Raw genomic sequence first — 13,103 nt, 5'->3', positions numbered from 1 at the left:
AGAAAACCCCACGTAGATGTGTTATTAATGCGCCAAACCAATCCCGTTGCTGGTTTTAGCAACTCCGAGTAATGCATCCAACACCTTTATAAATTTCACTTGCACGGAATTTCATTTTCTATTGACATAGACAAACAATGATTTTTAGTGTGGGGTTATGGGATTCAAAGACACCCACAGCTACATTTAGCCCACAAAATACTGGGTTCTATTTTAATAATTTAAAGAAGTGGCATGGCTAAGTATTGTCAGCTTTAAATCTTTATAAGCAGTAATATAAAATCAACCTCTTTTCAGTATTTATATAAAAGTCTGTGTAAATGTTGTAGCCTATTCTCAATGTGATAGAGTGAAGTACAAGTTAGGGTATTCAATTTTGCATCTGATCACACAGTAGGACCTCACAGAACGAAAAACATCTCCCAAATAAGCGTGGTCTAACAATGGTTAGAACTGAGGACTAGGAGTAAGGAGATCAGGGGTTTCAATACTTGCTCAGACACTGGATCACTCAAGTCACCTTGTAAACCAAGAGGCAGGATCTCCCACAAAATGAGATATTACTGTTGCATGTTATTTGAATGACTTCTGCAAGGAGAACAACCCTGTATTATACATTAATAATTACACAGAATGGCAATAGTTCAGGTGAAGTAAAAACAAAAAACAAAATAAAAAACCCACATACTGTCCGGCTTTCTTAGTTGGATGGGAAAATAGCGAAGCTACCGACAAATTAGCTGGAAAGTAACCAGTGATCAAAAATCTCAAAGTGGTAAATTAAAATGGGTATTCCTGGTCATTGCAAAGAATGCTTTCTATATTAAAAGAAAGACTACTGAAGGAGGAGGAGGCCAGGCACAGCGGGCTGCTCAACAGCTGAAAAGAGATTGCATTACCAAGACTTCGAAAGCACTTGCACCGGATGTAACTGGAAACCTGAATGGGCAGATTTCACTTTTGCAGGCTGCTCATTTTTATGATGTAAAACTGCTAAAACTATTAGCCCGTGTAATGCCAAAGGTAAGCAAATTCACACAAAAAAAAATAAATAAAAATGAAATGGCACTTTCTCAGACTACAATTGAATTGCACTGAGCAAGACACCACTGGTAGAGTGCTAGACGACCTGTAGAGATTAACTCCATCCTACCTTGGAGTCTACTCAGTTAATCTGAACAGCTGTGGATCTGAATAGGGCCACTGTTTGAAAAGGGTATGAGAATCAGACATCGCACAGTGCAGGCTAGTCTCTCCATGGAAGATCCTGTTTTAATAGTTTAAATGTATTCATTTTCTCTGTGAACCTTCCGGTTAAAATTACATTTTCAGATGTCAGGTTCATGTGCATGACTCCTCAGCAAGGTTGTCAGCTAGCTACAGTGGTGACAGGATGCCTCCCAATACTGGACTTCATTTAGACAATGCCCTGGGTTTCAGCTGCTCCAGCGCGCCACTATAATGGGATTTGTACCTGAGTCCTGGCTGGACTTGGATTCAGACAGACTGACGGCAGAAGCGTCTCTTGACTGGTCGATCATCCCGATGTTCACCTTGTGTTTGTACGGGTCCAAGGCACCTAGAAGACCTAGCACCCGGATAGCCTACAAGCACAGTGAGGCAGTCATTGACACAAGGGCCAAGGCAACAGGAGGGAACAATACATTACATTTCCCAAAATTCCAAGATTACCTCTTTTTCATCATACTGGTAAAAATCCTATTAATTTAAATATCTTTTTTTTTGTTTTTTTACAGGACTGATGACTATAAATTGTAAACTTTAGCTTAAGCTAACACTTACCAACTTATTTTAAAAGTCTGTTTTCAGAAGTCAAAGGCTGCGTCTTAAATATGCCCCCTACCCTATAACAAGAGCCCTTTCTGATCACCCCCATCTTGTAGGGGTGACAATGTCTAGGGAGCACACTGCAATAGAACTACTTCCCCTTAATTCTGTCACTGCCCCTAGCCCTCTCTCTGTGCCCAGCTGGATATTCCCTTACCTCTCTATATTCCCTTACCTCTCTTCGGATCCCTTGGTTCTGCTCAGTCTTGAGGAAATTGAGCAGCACCTCGAGCAGTGAAGGGTATTTGCGATAGGGCTCCACCACATAGCCAGTACTGGCTACCTGCTGCCCCAGGGTCCAGAGAGCCACCTGAAATCACAAGAACAGAAGAAGCTTTGTTTTGCATGATCCAAACCTCATAAGCTTGTTTCGGTATAGTTAAGAAATGCATGCAACTTGATACACCTATGTTCAGTATAAGTTTCATTTTTTAAATCCCATTTGCTGCATACATAGATAATATAAATACATCAGCACAGTTAGCTAGCGTTATTTGGATGATGAGGCTCCAAGATGTATTTTAGATAACCAGAAATTGCCATCCCTGCTCTGAACCTGAACAGAAAAACCAAATTGCTGTACAAGATAAGGGTGCACTGCTATTGTTTTGCATGATACAATAATCACAGGTGTGTTGCAGTAGATTTTTGAGATCCTGGCTGAAATTAAAGGACTAGGAAAGCAGCAGACATTTGAAGTCAATGATTTGGACACCACTGCAGTATTTTCTGTTCCGGTTCTGAACCTTGTCTTTTGTTGGTCTGATTCCCCTTCTATAGTTCTGCGCTAACAGAAGGTGAAGCTGGTTTCGTATCTCGGACACAGCAGATTTCTACAAAATCATCTAGAAACAGAAAGCACTCAACAGTGGTCAACTTAGAAATTCAGGAAAGAGATTCAAATGGCACATTTCAACATTGCAGACCCCGAAAAAGACTGCTAGTCATTTAATTTATTCAGTTTCTTTCAGTATTTCTGAGAGTTCTCCTGAACGCATGAAACCAGCTTTCACTATGAAGGCATCTAGTATGAAAAAGTTTTAAAAGTCAAAGTGCTAGACGACTCCAAATCATCATTAGTACAACTATTTTATTAATACAAGTAAAAAGCCACCCAAAACCTTAAAGAAAAATGTTTAAAATAATTTAACGGAGGGGCTTGTGAGTCAGGTACCTTCCTAATTGTTTTAGAATTATAAATGATGTTTTTTTCTTTCAAATTAAAACTGTGCTTGATGACTATATGGAATAAACAGCTTTGAGAATCTAGCCCATACAGACACAGTAGCCCTGGTGTCCTGGGTAAACTGGCCTGACCAGATTCCATCTCACCCTCGCTAATCCTCTTCTAAGCGTTTGGTTCTGCTTGGTAAATGTGGAAATTGCTTCCCACTCAGCGGAAATATGTACGGATGACTGAACGATCCTGGTTGTGTTACCTGTCTTTTAGCCAGGGAAGAGGAATCCTGCAGCATATCCATGATGATTGGGAAGAGTTCATCCATCCACTTCCTCATCTCCAGACCGCTCACCTGCAATGGAAAACGCTTACTGAGATGACACTCTGATGCTCCTGCAAAGTGGTGGTGTTAAAACAACAGTTTACAGCCACCTGAGCTCACTTTAAAAGCACGCTGTAAAAACTGTATCTAAAAGAAAAAAGGCACAAGATATCAAAAAAACAAAAAAAATTTAAAAATGCAGAGCACTCACTAAACACTAGCAATCCTGCTTTTATAATTTATTTAGAAAAACGCATTTCAAATTCAAAGCAAGAACTGAATACAAAAAAAACATTTTAAGTTAAAACAAACGGGCTCAGCAAGTACTGGCAAACATCCAGAAAAACTGATTTTTTTTAAAATAAATTTTAAATGCAATGTAAATGAAGCCTCTGCTATTCTATACTGATGTAAAAAATTAATTTCCAAGGTGTCTCCAGCTTAATAAATAGTCCTGAGTTGTGCTTGTACAGCTGCTGTTAGGATACTGTACTCTGTAATTGATCCCTACTCTGCTGCTGTCTCCACTGCCTTTGCTTTCTAAAGCTAGGTTTCCCTGGATCATGCCTGCTTCATAACTAACTGCAGTGTAAGTGTATACCTAGAATCATAAAAGGTCTATCCAGTGTAAGACGATCAACATGCAGCCTTTTTATTTTGAAAAACAATATAAAAAAAGTCTTACCCAATATGCCAATCACTACCAATCCCTCACTACGTAAATTTTTATTTCCAAAATTCCATATTCGCTAGGACATGAGAATGGACAGGGGAGGGGACTAACCAAGACTCAAATTAAATAAAGTAAAATGTGTATTTTCCTATGCTTTTGCTATTGTTATACTATGTATTTATCATAGTTTACTTGCTCTGCCATACCTCTCTGGGTGCTTCACTACACGTTGCTATGCTTTTCCTATGGGGAGACTTTCAGAAGATGGGGAGACTTTCAGAAGATTTAGTTTAAGTTTAGAGTTACTCTCAAGGGATGGAAGAATACATGAACAGCCGTGACCCTGGAATCGGAGATTGGAAAGTGCAGGACTGCTGGTCCATGTGCTTTCTACCATACCTGAGCAAGCTCCCCAATAGTGGCTAGAACACTGATCACCACACCAGGGTTAGGGTCAGGGTCCTTGAGCTTCAGTATTAAAGCCTGGAAGAGAGACGGTCAACATATACTTCAGTAAAAAGGGATGATTAAACCTTGTCACAATTCAAGAGAGACCAGGGTCTCAGCGGACCATTGCTACACACGGTCATCTCGTTTCTTCCCACTTCCCGACACATGTGTCTTTACAAAGCCTAACAGAACAGATAACAAAGGCGGTTTGTTTTTTCTATCGTCATTATAAATTAAAAATGTAATATTACAATTATTATATTTAATCCCAAACAATAAGAGTATTCCATCTCTCCCACAACCACAGCATCACCTTTAACCCTCAGCATAAATGCTCAGCAAACATAATATTATCCCATTTCCTTTTTACTGTTCCACAAACATGGTGTGTCACAAGCTTATGCAGCACATTAACTTTAACAGATGTGTAGCGGGAGTCATATGGCAAAACGGTAAGGCAGTAAAAAGCACTGGGCTGTCTCAAGTCTGTTTAGTTTGCAAAGGTACCTTAAGAATGGGCTCCATGTACGGTCGGATAAGGCGAGGCGCGTTGGAGACCAGGTGCCCAAGCATCCTAGCACTCTGCTCTTTGTTTCTACCCACCCCGCTGTGCTCCAGCTCAGTTAAAATCTGTGGGAGAAACAAAAGGCTTTGTCACTTTAATAAGGGATGGCGCACCCACAGCTGGATCCCTTTAAATATACTGTGCGTCTGCCATCTGTTGGAATGGTATGGGACTGCATCAACTAAAGTGCATTTATGTAATATTTAAATGTTAATTTAGGTAAGGTAGTCAAGCATAAACAAATCTGAAAAAAAATAATCTTTTATGTTAGATTTTACTGAATTTACCCAGAGAACTCGGATCGACAGTGTCGCTTTCTCGTTTTAAGAGATAGTTGTTTGATCACTTGAACCATGCCTGCGATTGTGTTCCATGGACTGTGAAACCGAGTGCTCACTGTATGCTGGTATGTAACTGTAACTCGCTCTGGCCTTCCTCCTGGGACATCCTTGTAAACGAGCTGATTGCAGCTCATGGGGCTTTTCCAGAGAATAACATTTTGAAATACATCATTTAGTGATAAAGTGAGTCTGCAGTCTGCAAAAGCAGTGGCGAGGTAACCCCCCTCCCTGCTCTCTACCTGAATCAGCATCTTGCGCAGGAAAGGCATGACGAAGGCTGGGTTCATGCTGCTCAGGCGGCCAACGGTGCAGATTGCGAGCTCTCGAATCTCAAACACCTCATCGTTAAGAGCAACGAAGAGAGCCTGGAGGTTTTCAGCCTGAGCTAAGTGGGCATCGAAGCGCTCATCCAGCGATGCCAGCACGCAGTAGCGGATATCAGGGTCTGAGTAAGGAAGTGCAGGGAGGAGAAGCTTCTGTAAGACTGTACTCATTAAAACAACAGAGCCATGTGAACAGGGCCCAGCATTTCCGTGGGTAAGAACAGGCTGGTCTGCCGTACACATTAATGGGAAATAACATGGATCCTATTGCAAGCTTTATAATGATGGAACACTTAAATAGCTTTGTGATAAGCAATTGGAGAGAAGGCCTTCCCGACCAGGTCTCTACTTTTACTTGGAACCAGCTTTTCAGGTCTCAGTCCAGTTTGTAATAGACCCTTCTTACTGGTATACCCTAAAAACCAGTCACAATTAAAATGTATACAGCTATAGCCTACAGTTTTGTATCACCCTATAGAATTAACAAACTTCGCTTCATAAAGTCGAATGAAACCTGCTGAATAATGTTACGTTAACATATTGAAATTACAAACCGCTTTTTGGTTAAGTATATGGAAAACTACAAACTGATAAAAATTGAAAAACGTGACATTGCAAAACATGAAATACTATACTGCTATTATGGCTTCCGGCAGACTTTTGCAATAACATTTTGTAGTTTCTTTGATCACATGACGTTACAATTATGTTCATATAGGTTTTTAACTTTTTAAAATGGATGTCTCAATCCTAAAATTCTAGGTGAAGTAAAACTTCTGGCCACAGCTGTACTCTTTACAACACCCTAGAACGGCCGGCCCCTCCGGTCTGTTCTCACCTGGGTCTGTGATCCCCACCACCAGCAGCTTGCTGAGCACGTCGGCCACCACCTGCACAGCGGTCTGGCTGACCACATGGCCGTGCCCACTGATCAGGTGGATGGAGGGGGTGAGCAGGCGAGAGCAGGTCCGTGCCGCCTCCATGCGGATCTCCTTGTGCTCGCTGTTCAGGAAGTGGTCAGCACAATGACGGACAAACTGGGTGAGCGAGTGTCCTTCGGTGAAAATGAGAGAGAGGCGCCATAAAGCTTATACACACACACACACACAAGGATAAGCCCCTATGCAATGGCATGGGGATCCAGGGGGAAAGACGACAGTTCCAGTTAGGATTCATTTATCATCTCCCTCTCAAAATTCAGCCTTCATTCCATGCTATTCATTTGTCAGCAATAGTGTCCCACAGCACTATTCAAAATAAGGAGGATTAACTTGTTAATCTTCTAGGAAGTGACAAACTATTAAACACACGATCAGCAAGCTGGAATTATTTTAACACTTTTTTTTTTTTTTAAGAAAACAAAGTTCAAGCATTAAAAAGAGAAGGCAAAGAACTTGTTTCTTTTTATTCAATTAAGACATCACTGATGAGATTGAATTTACATTCCCCTAAAACAGCCTGTTTTTCCCCCAGCTAAAATTGGATTTAATTATTTGCCTTAATTAAAAAAAACAATAATCAGTGCCGAAAGTACTACAGCATGCTAACAGTAGCAGTGCTCAAAACATGGTGACATGTGGTGTGCAAAAACACTCCAGGTATAATCTCACTGAACCGCATGCGTTGTACATGTAGCATGCTGCTATGTGTGGACTGCTTCACATACCCCTGTATTAATTGAGTGTTGTATAATTTCAAGCAGGTTTTCACATGCACTTGATCATGACTCACTCCCCCCCACCAGTCTCACCTTCGAACTCAAAGCTGCCGAGCGTGCGCAGTGCCAGGGTGATGCTGCCCACGTCGCTGGCCTCGGGGATGTTGGTGAGGCTGGGCGAGGAAAGCTGGTGAGCAAGGCCCTTGGGCATGCCAGGGTGCCGGAGGGGCTTGTGCATGAGAACGAGGGACAGCATCTTCAGCAGCCCATCCTGGATGTCCTTCTTCAGCAGGGGGATCTGTCGGCTCAGGTCATACAGCACTGCTGTCAGGGCTGGGCTACAGGCACAGGAGACAGTCGAAAGAAGCGAGTCGGGTTATGGTTAAAACAAGCTTTGGGATTCCGGTTCTAAATGGAGTTTTAAATTAAAAAAAAAAACCATGAATGAAAAATATCAAACTAGAACAATGCGTAGAGGGGAAAGACAAGATGTCAAAAGCAGGAATGAAAACGTACACAAAGATTTGATTTGAGAAGAATATTTATCAGAATAGTTCCTTTTTAAATTGTGATTACGGATTGAGCATGGGAATCTTTTGTTTTAAGGCTGTCAAGTTTGCCATAAGCAAAGGATTGTTTTTGCCTCCTCACTCCTTCCTGAGTCATGCACTGCATACAGCAATAGAGAAATGCATCCTTTAATTGATAATCCACAGACCTGAGCCCCACAGTAAGCATGGGCTCCAGCAGCTCCTTGATGTCCTGCTGGATACAGGGACCCATTGCACGGGACAGCATGCTGACACAGGTAAACACTGTGGCGTCCACCTGCATGCTCTTCTGCCTCCTGTTTTAAAAATAAATAAATAATACATTTACAACTCCTTAAAACTTTCTATAGCTTTTGTGGCTCAATGATTTTGGCTCTCAGCTGTGCAAAATTAATTTTATTTCTACTTGAATCACTTTGTGAATTATTTTGGATACTATAGAATCTACAACATGTATTCAAAGCAATGCTCAGTGTCCAGTAGGGATAACAAGTACCCTCATGTTGTGCTGACTTACTTGTGGGCAAAATCCTTGGGAGGCAGAGCTGCCTTGATGATCTCCAGTATTCTGGCGAGGTACGGCTGGATCTCAGTCCTGACAGCCACAACCAGCAGCCCCAGAGCCTGGAAGGCAGCCGTGCGCTCCTTCTCCTTCTTCAGACAGCCCAGGAGGTGGCCCATGGTGTCAGACAAATACTGATCTGGAAAAAGCAAAAACGCAAAGGCACTAGATCATTAGTACTATTCCGGTATTCCAACTGCAATTCCCAAACTCTGTACCTCCTATAAACAAAAAAAGACTGATTAAGATTTCAGAACAGTACTTAATGTAAGCATATCTCTATACTGTACTCCAGTGTATGTAATTGCTGTAACAGTGTGCTTTCTCCTAGCTTATCCCAGTCCCTTGCACCCACCCTGGCCCACGAAACCCAGGAACAGACGCAGCGGTCCTGACCTGTGAATGAATGAGACTGGAAGGCAGCCAGGCGGGGCAGGAGGTTGAGGATTGTCATTTGAATGAGAGGGTTCTTGCTGCTTCTGTATTTCAACACCCATCGGCAGACCTGGAAAGGCAATTACCGGATGCTTAGAAAACAGCAAGTGCATTTAAAACCCTCTGCCAATGCAAAATAGGGGATTATTGTTTAAGTAACATAGACAGACCTCCTCCCCACTTCACTACAGCCCCCTACAAGCATAGAAGAAGCCCTGCCCCTCTCACCTGATCAAATCGCTCCTCCATCATCTCCCGGCAGTACCTGCTCTCCACCAGCGTGGTCTTGGCGGGGGCGGGTGCGGCCCCGAAGGTCAGGATGCCCTGCGGGGTGTTGTATCCCAGGAGGCCCAGCAGGGCGTTGGACTGCTGCGGCTGCACGGACTGGAAGCTGGTGAAGGGGGTGATATGCCGGGGCTTGGTCCCGAAGCCCATCATTTCCTTGCAGTATTTGTCGTGCACCAGCTGCTGCTGGGTGATCTCCTCCATTTCCTCACGCAAACGCTGCAGAAAGAAAACGGACAAATCACCCCACTGCTTCTCGTTCCACCGTTCAAGAAAGATGATGGGTCATAGAGGTGTGTTTCTATTGCAGACTATGAAAAGTGCTGTGTGATGCTGCTGTGTGTGTGGATGCGTAGTGACACATATCTGATGCTGCTGTGTGTGTGTGGATGCGCAGTGACTCTGATGCTGCCGTGTGTGTGTGTGTGGATGCGCAGTGACTCTGATGCTGCCGTGTGTGTGTGGATGCACTGTGCAGACTCACCTCCCCCTCCATGCTGCTGATCCTCACCAGCTCGTTCAGAATCAGCAGGGCTCCATGGACTCGCTCACCTCCCCCTCCATGCTGCTGATCCTCACCAGCTCGTTCAGAATCAGCAGGGCTCCATGGACTCGCTCATCACGATTCATACCTTTCTCTTTGGCAAGAGTTTCATCAAAGCCCTTCTCGGCTTCCTCAAAGGTTTGCTACAAACCATCAAAAACAGACATTACTCAGTGATAAAAAAAGGACATCTGCTCCGATGTCTGCATTCAGTAGTAGTCAATTCTAATGATATCTACCCCATTAAAAGCACTGCTTTACCTTATACCACTGTGGCTTCTGCATCTCTTTGGTCTCCCTCTGGGTGGTGAGGATCAGGCTGGCCCTCAGAGCAGACACGGCTCCTTCTCGAATAGCCTGCTTGGGATCCCACACGGCGTAGAAGATGTTGTCAAAGAAAGGCTGCACTTGTTGAAAGAAGAAGGTAGGCGCACTGACTGCCAGCTCCCGCAAAACCAGCACCTGAGGGCAAGAACAAAGTGTCCGAGCCAGACACACAAGGGGAAAGGGGCAAAATATCAGGGGGACATTGGAACAAACTGCATACAAAACACACTGCTGGAACATTCTGCCACACTTGAGTCCCTGCTGCGGCTAAAAAAGATAATGGCTCTAACCCAAATTCATTTTTAAATACAGAAACCATTAGCATCTTTGCCGACATAGACCGAGAGAGTATTCTGACTCGATCAAAGACCTGACAGAAGGAAAGACCTGGGGAATATAATGCAGCAGTCTCTTGCCTTCACTTGAACATGCACTTGCTTTGTAAAGCGCTTTGAAATGCCGCATGAGAAAGCAGCAATGAATGGAAAGAGGATCACAAGGCAGGCTAATTCTGTGGTGCCCCCCCCCACCATGCTTACTGCTGCATGTCTCCTCCCTTCGTTCCTGTCAGCTCCCAGCCACTCCAGGGCCCGTTTCACTTCAAACTCCACGTATTCGGCGGTGAAAGTGTCCCCAGCCATCGACAGGCGGCCCATGGCTTTCGATGCCATCTCCATGACAACCGGGTCGCTGGACGGAAGCAGGTTGCGAAGGTAGTTTGCAAACCTACTGATGCGTGTGGCATTTCCACCTTCAACTCCAATGAGGCTGACTGCAAAGCAAACAGGCGGAAATATAAAATAAACACGCCATTGTAAAAATGTCTCATCTCAGGTTGTCTACAAACAAACAGTAGTGGTAACTGTGGTATGTATTGAAATTTTAATGCTGCTGTTCGAAATAAAAATATATTCTTCCTTAATGTAATGACTTGGGGATGGGACTGTTTTAATTAGTTCTGACTGATGATAAGCAGAATTCCATTGATATTTACTGTACTTTATATAAATTCGGATTTTCATTGGTTGAATTCAATTGGGTGCGTTATGGTTGGTGGAATGGAGAGGGAAGCCTGTAGGCATTGCTGGAATGGGCACAGGAGTAGAAATGAAAGTGCTCAATGTACTTACCAATAGCAAGAATGCCCCCTTTTTTCTCATTCACATCTGAGCTTGACACCAGCTCAAAGATGTGATGGTTGAGTTCGTCATAGAACTGGGTCGCTTCTTCCTGGCTCAGCTTCAGAGAACAAAACCACAAGTTAACTAAGTTACTAATAGCTTTATTTCAGAATGCACGATTAAGTGTCTGCAGCTATGGATAATTCATTAGCAAGCATTTGCTCCAAGCATGTCAGACAATCACAGGGCTCACAGGGTGTTACATCAATGGATAAAAATATCTTAGCACTATCACAGGCAGGGAGCTGATTAGCATTAGAGTTGTAAAGAGCACTGTCAACTGTGCAAAAAGTAAAGCTGGTAATTAGACACTGAACAGCTGACAAGAGGCTGAGCAAACATACTCATATTGTTCTAAATGTCGATTATTAAATTGCGAGTCCTCTCTGCACTTGACAAGATGCCACTAAGACTTCGTTCAGTCACGAAGACACTGATCGTTCAGACGTTTGCTTAAAATCTGACCATGTTTGCATTTAGCAAATAAAAAAGGATTGTGAAGAAACGATAGCCGGGCTCTCCACTGGCCTGCTAACGTTTCCCAGAAGCATTCTCTTTGCCTGCCTCCACTTGGCTGGGTTTGACGCGCCACCCAGGCGGTCTGCTGCCCCCCGTACCTCCCGCAGCTCAGTGGTGACATAGTGCTGCAGGTCCTTGGCAGCCTTGGCCCGAGTCTCCTCGCTGCGATTCTTCAGGCCACTCACAAACTGCTGAAGGACAGACGTGGTGCCCGACATGATGGCAGCAGCAGCAGCAGATCACAATCTCCCTGGGAAACAAGATCAACAGTGAAAGCTCACTTAGGGTCTCCTACACAATATTTTTATATTAAGGTTGGGTCTGGTCTCCAGTGTTGGGGGCTCAAGTTGGCTGCACTCATCTTCCAGGGCTACCTAATGTTACCTGTAAATCTATGTTTAATAGACTAAGGACTGGTTTCACAGACCCTGATTAGCACTAATCTTGGACAAACTAATGTTATTTTAAGTAAGGCAGTCTGACATTAGTGCTAATCTGGGTCTGAACATTAAAATCATAAAATAAGTTTTAAAAAGTTTAGCAATTTAAAAAAAACTATTTGTTTATCCAAGACCAGAGGCAGCCATGTGTGCATTTTGAAGATGCTTCCTTCCTTAAGCTTATTTTAGTTGAGAATAAATGAAAATGTATTATGTGCAAGGAATAGGGCTCAGTTCTTCGTTGCTACCTCAAAGCTTGATTCAGTTCTGGTTCCTCCCTTCAGCAAGGCAGCCACATGCCCTGAATATGTGCTCCCAATGATAACAAACGCGCCTCCCCACTCCAGTAAAGACTTTCTATTTGGGCTCTATTACTGAATGCATTATACTATACCCCAAAACACAAAATTACTATATCTGATATCGCAACCAAAGTTTAAATATTATAACACAAAAGTATACAACAGCAATTCCCACCTTTACAACGTAATACCATTTAAAAAGTAATAGCATGTACAGTGACCAGACAGCGTTAATGGGGTGAAACTGCGCGTGTGTGTGTTTTGCAATAACTATAAACATATATATTTAATTTTAAATTAATCAGAATGCTGTATCCAGTCCAACACACCCAGGAAGACGCAAATGCCAAATCAGCCTGTTTGCTGTGTTTTGCTCATAGTTGTAGAGCAGGCACTTAAAATTGTAAAAACGTGCAAACACATACAAGCGTGTGTTTTATCTGTTCACTTACAATGACACTGACAAGGCACAACAGTCTTGACTTCATCAATTTCAATATGATCTGCAGACCTTTTAAACAGCAGCCTGATTGAAAAGCGACAAATGTGAAATGCGGCAACAGACAGCAGGTCTTCGAATACCCCATCATAAAATGTC

The 13,103-nt window shown here is 43.1% G+C and overlaps 1 protein-coding gene across 3 annotated transcripts in view; it reads right to left on the bottom strand.

Annotated features, from left to right (window-relative positions):
* LOC121328756 (serine/threonine-protein kinase mTOR) overlaps positions 1-13,103 on the bottom strand; it is a 76,965-nt gene that overhangs the window by 63,518 nt on the left and 344 nt on the right. For 2 of the 3 annotated variants that reach the window (XM_041273794.1, XM_041273796.1), the window contains exons 2-18: positions 11,862-12,013; positions 11,194-11,302; positions 10,603-10,835; positions 9,998-10,198; positions 9,745-9,879; positions 9,136-9,411; positions 8,869-8,977; positions 8,428-8,611; positions 8,078-8,206; positions 7,453-7,697; positions 6,541-6,756; positions 5,619-5,824; positions 4,981-5,103; positions 4,423-4,506; positions 3,288-3,380; positions 2,024-2,158; positions 1,475-1,604 (exon numbers count right to left, since the gene is read on the bottom strand). In XM_041273794.1, the coding sequence (XP_041129728.1) occupies positions 1,475-1,604; positions 2,024-2,158; positions 3,288-3,380; positions 4,423-4,506; positions 4,981-5,103; positions 5,619-5,824; positions 6,541-6,756; positions 7,453-7,697; positions 8,078-8,206; positions 8,428-8,611; positions 8,869-8,977; positions 9,136-9,411; positions 9,745-9,879; positions 9,998-10,198; positions 10,603-10,835; positions 11,194-11,302; positions 11,862-11,981 (2,728 nt within the window). In that variant the 5' untranslated portion in view covers positions 11,982-12,013. Of the gene's footprint in view, positions 1-1,474; positions 1,605-2,023; positions 2,159-3,287; positions 3,381-4,422; positions 4,507-4,980; positions 5,104-5,618; positions 5,825-6,540; positions 6,757-7,452; positions 7,698-8,077; positions 8,207-8,427; positions 8,612-8,868; positions 8,978-9,135; positions 9,412-9,676; positions 9,704-9,744; positions 9,880-9,997; positions 10,199-10,602; positions 10,836-11,193; positions 11,303-11,861; positions 12,014-13,103 lie in introns of all 3 variants that reach the window. The other variant, XM_041273795.1, reaches the window with a different exon arrangement.

Source organism: Polyodon spathula, chromosome 16 (assembly GCF_017654505.1).
Source record: "Polyodon spathula isolate WHYD16114869_AA chromosome 16, ASM1765450v1, whole genome shotgun sequence".
Taxonomy (NCBI): domain Eukaryota; kingdom Metazoa; phylum Chordata; class Actinopteri; order Acipenseriformes; family Polyodontidae; genus Polyodon; species Polyodon spathula.
Note: the sequence above shows the minus strand (reverse complement) of the source record. Positions and strands in the feature narration are given on the sequence as shown.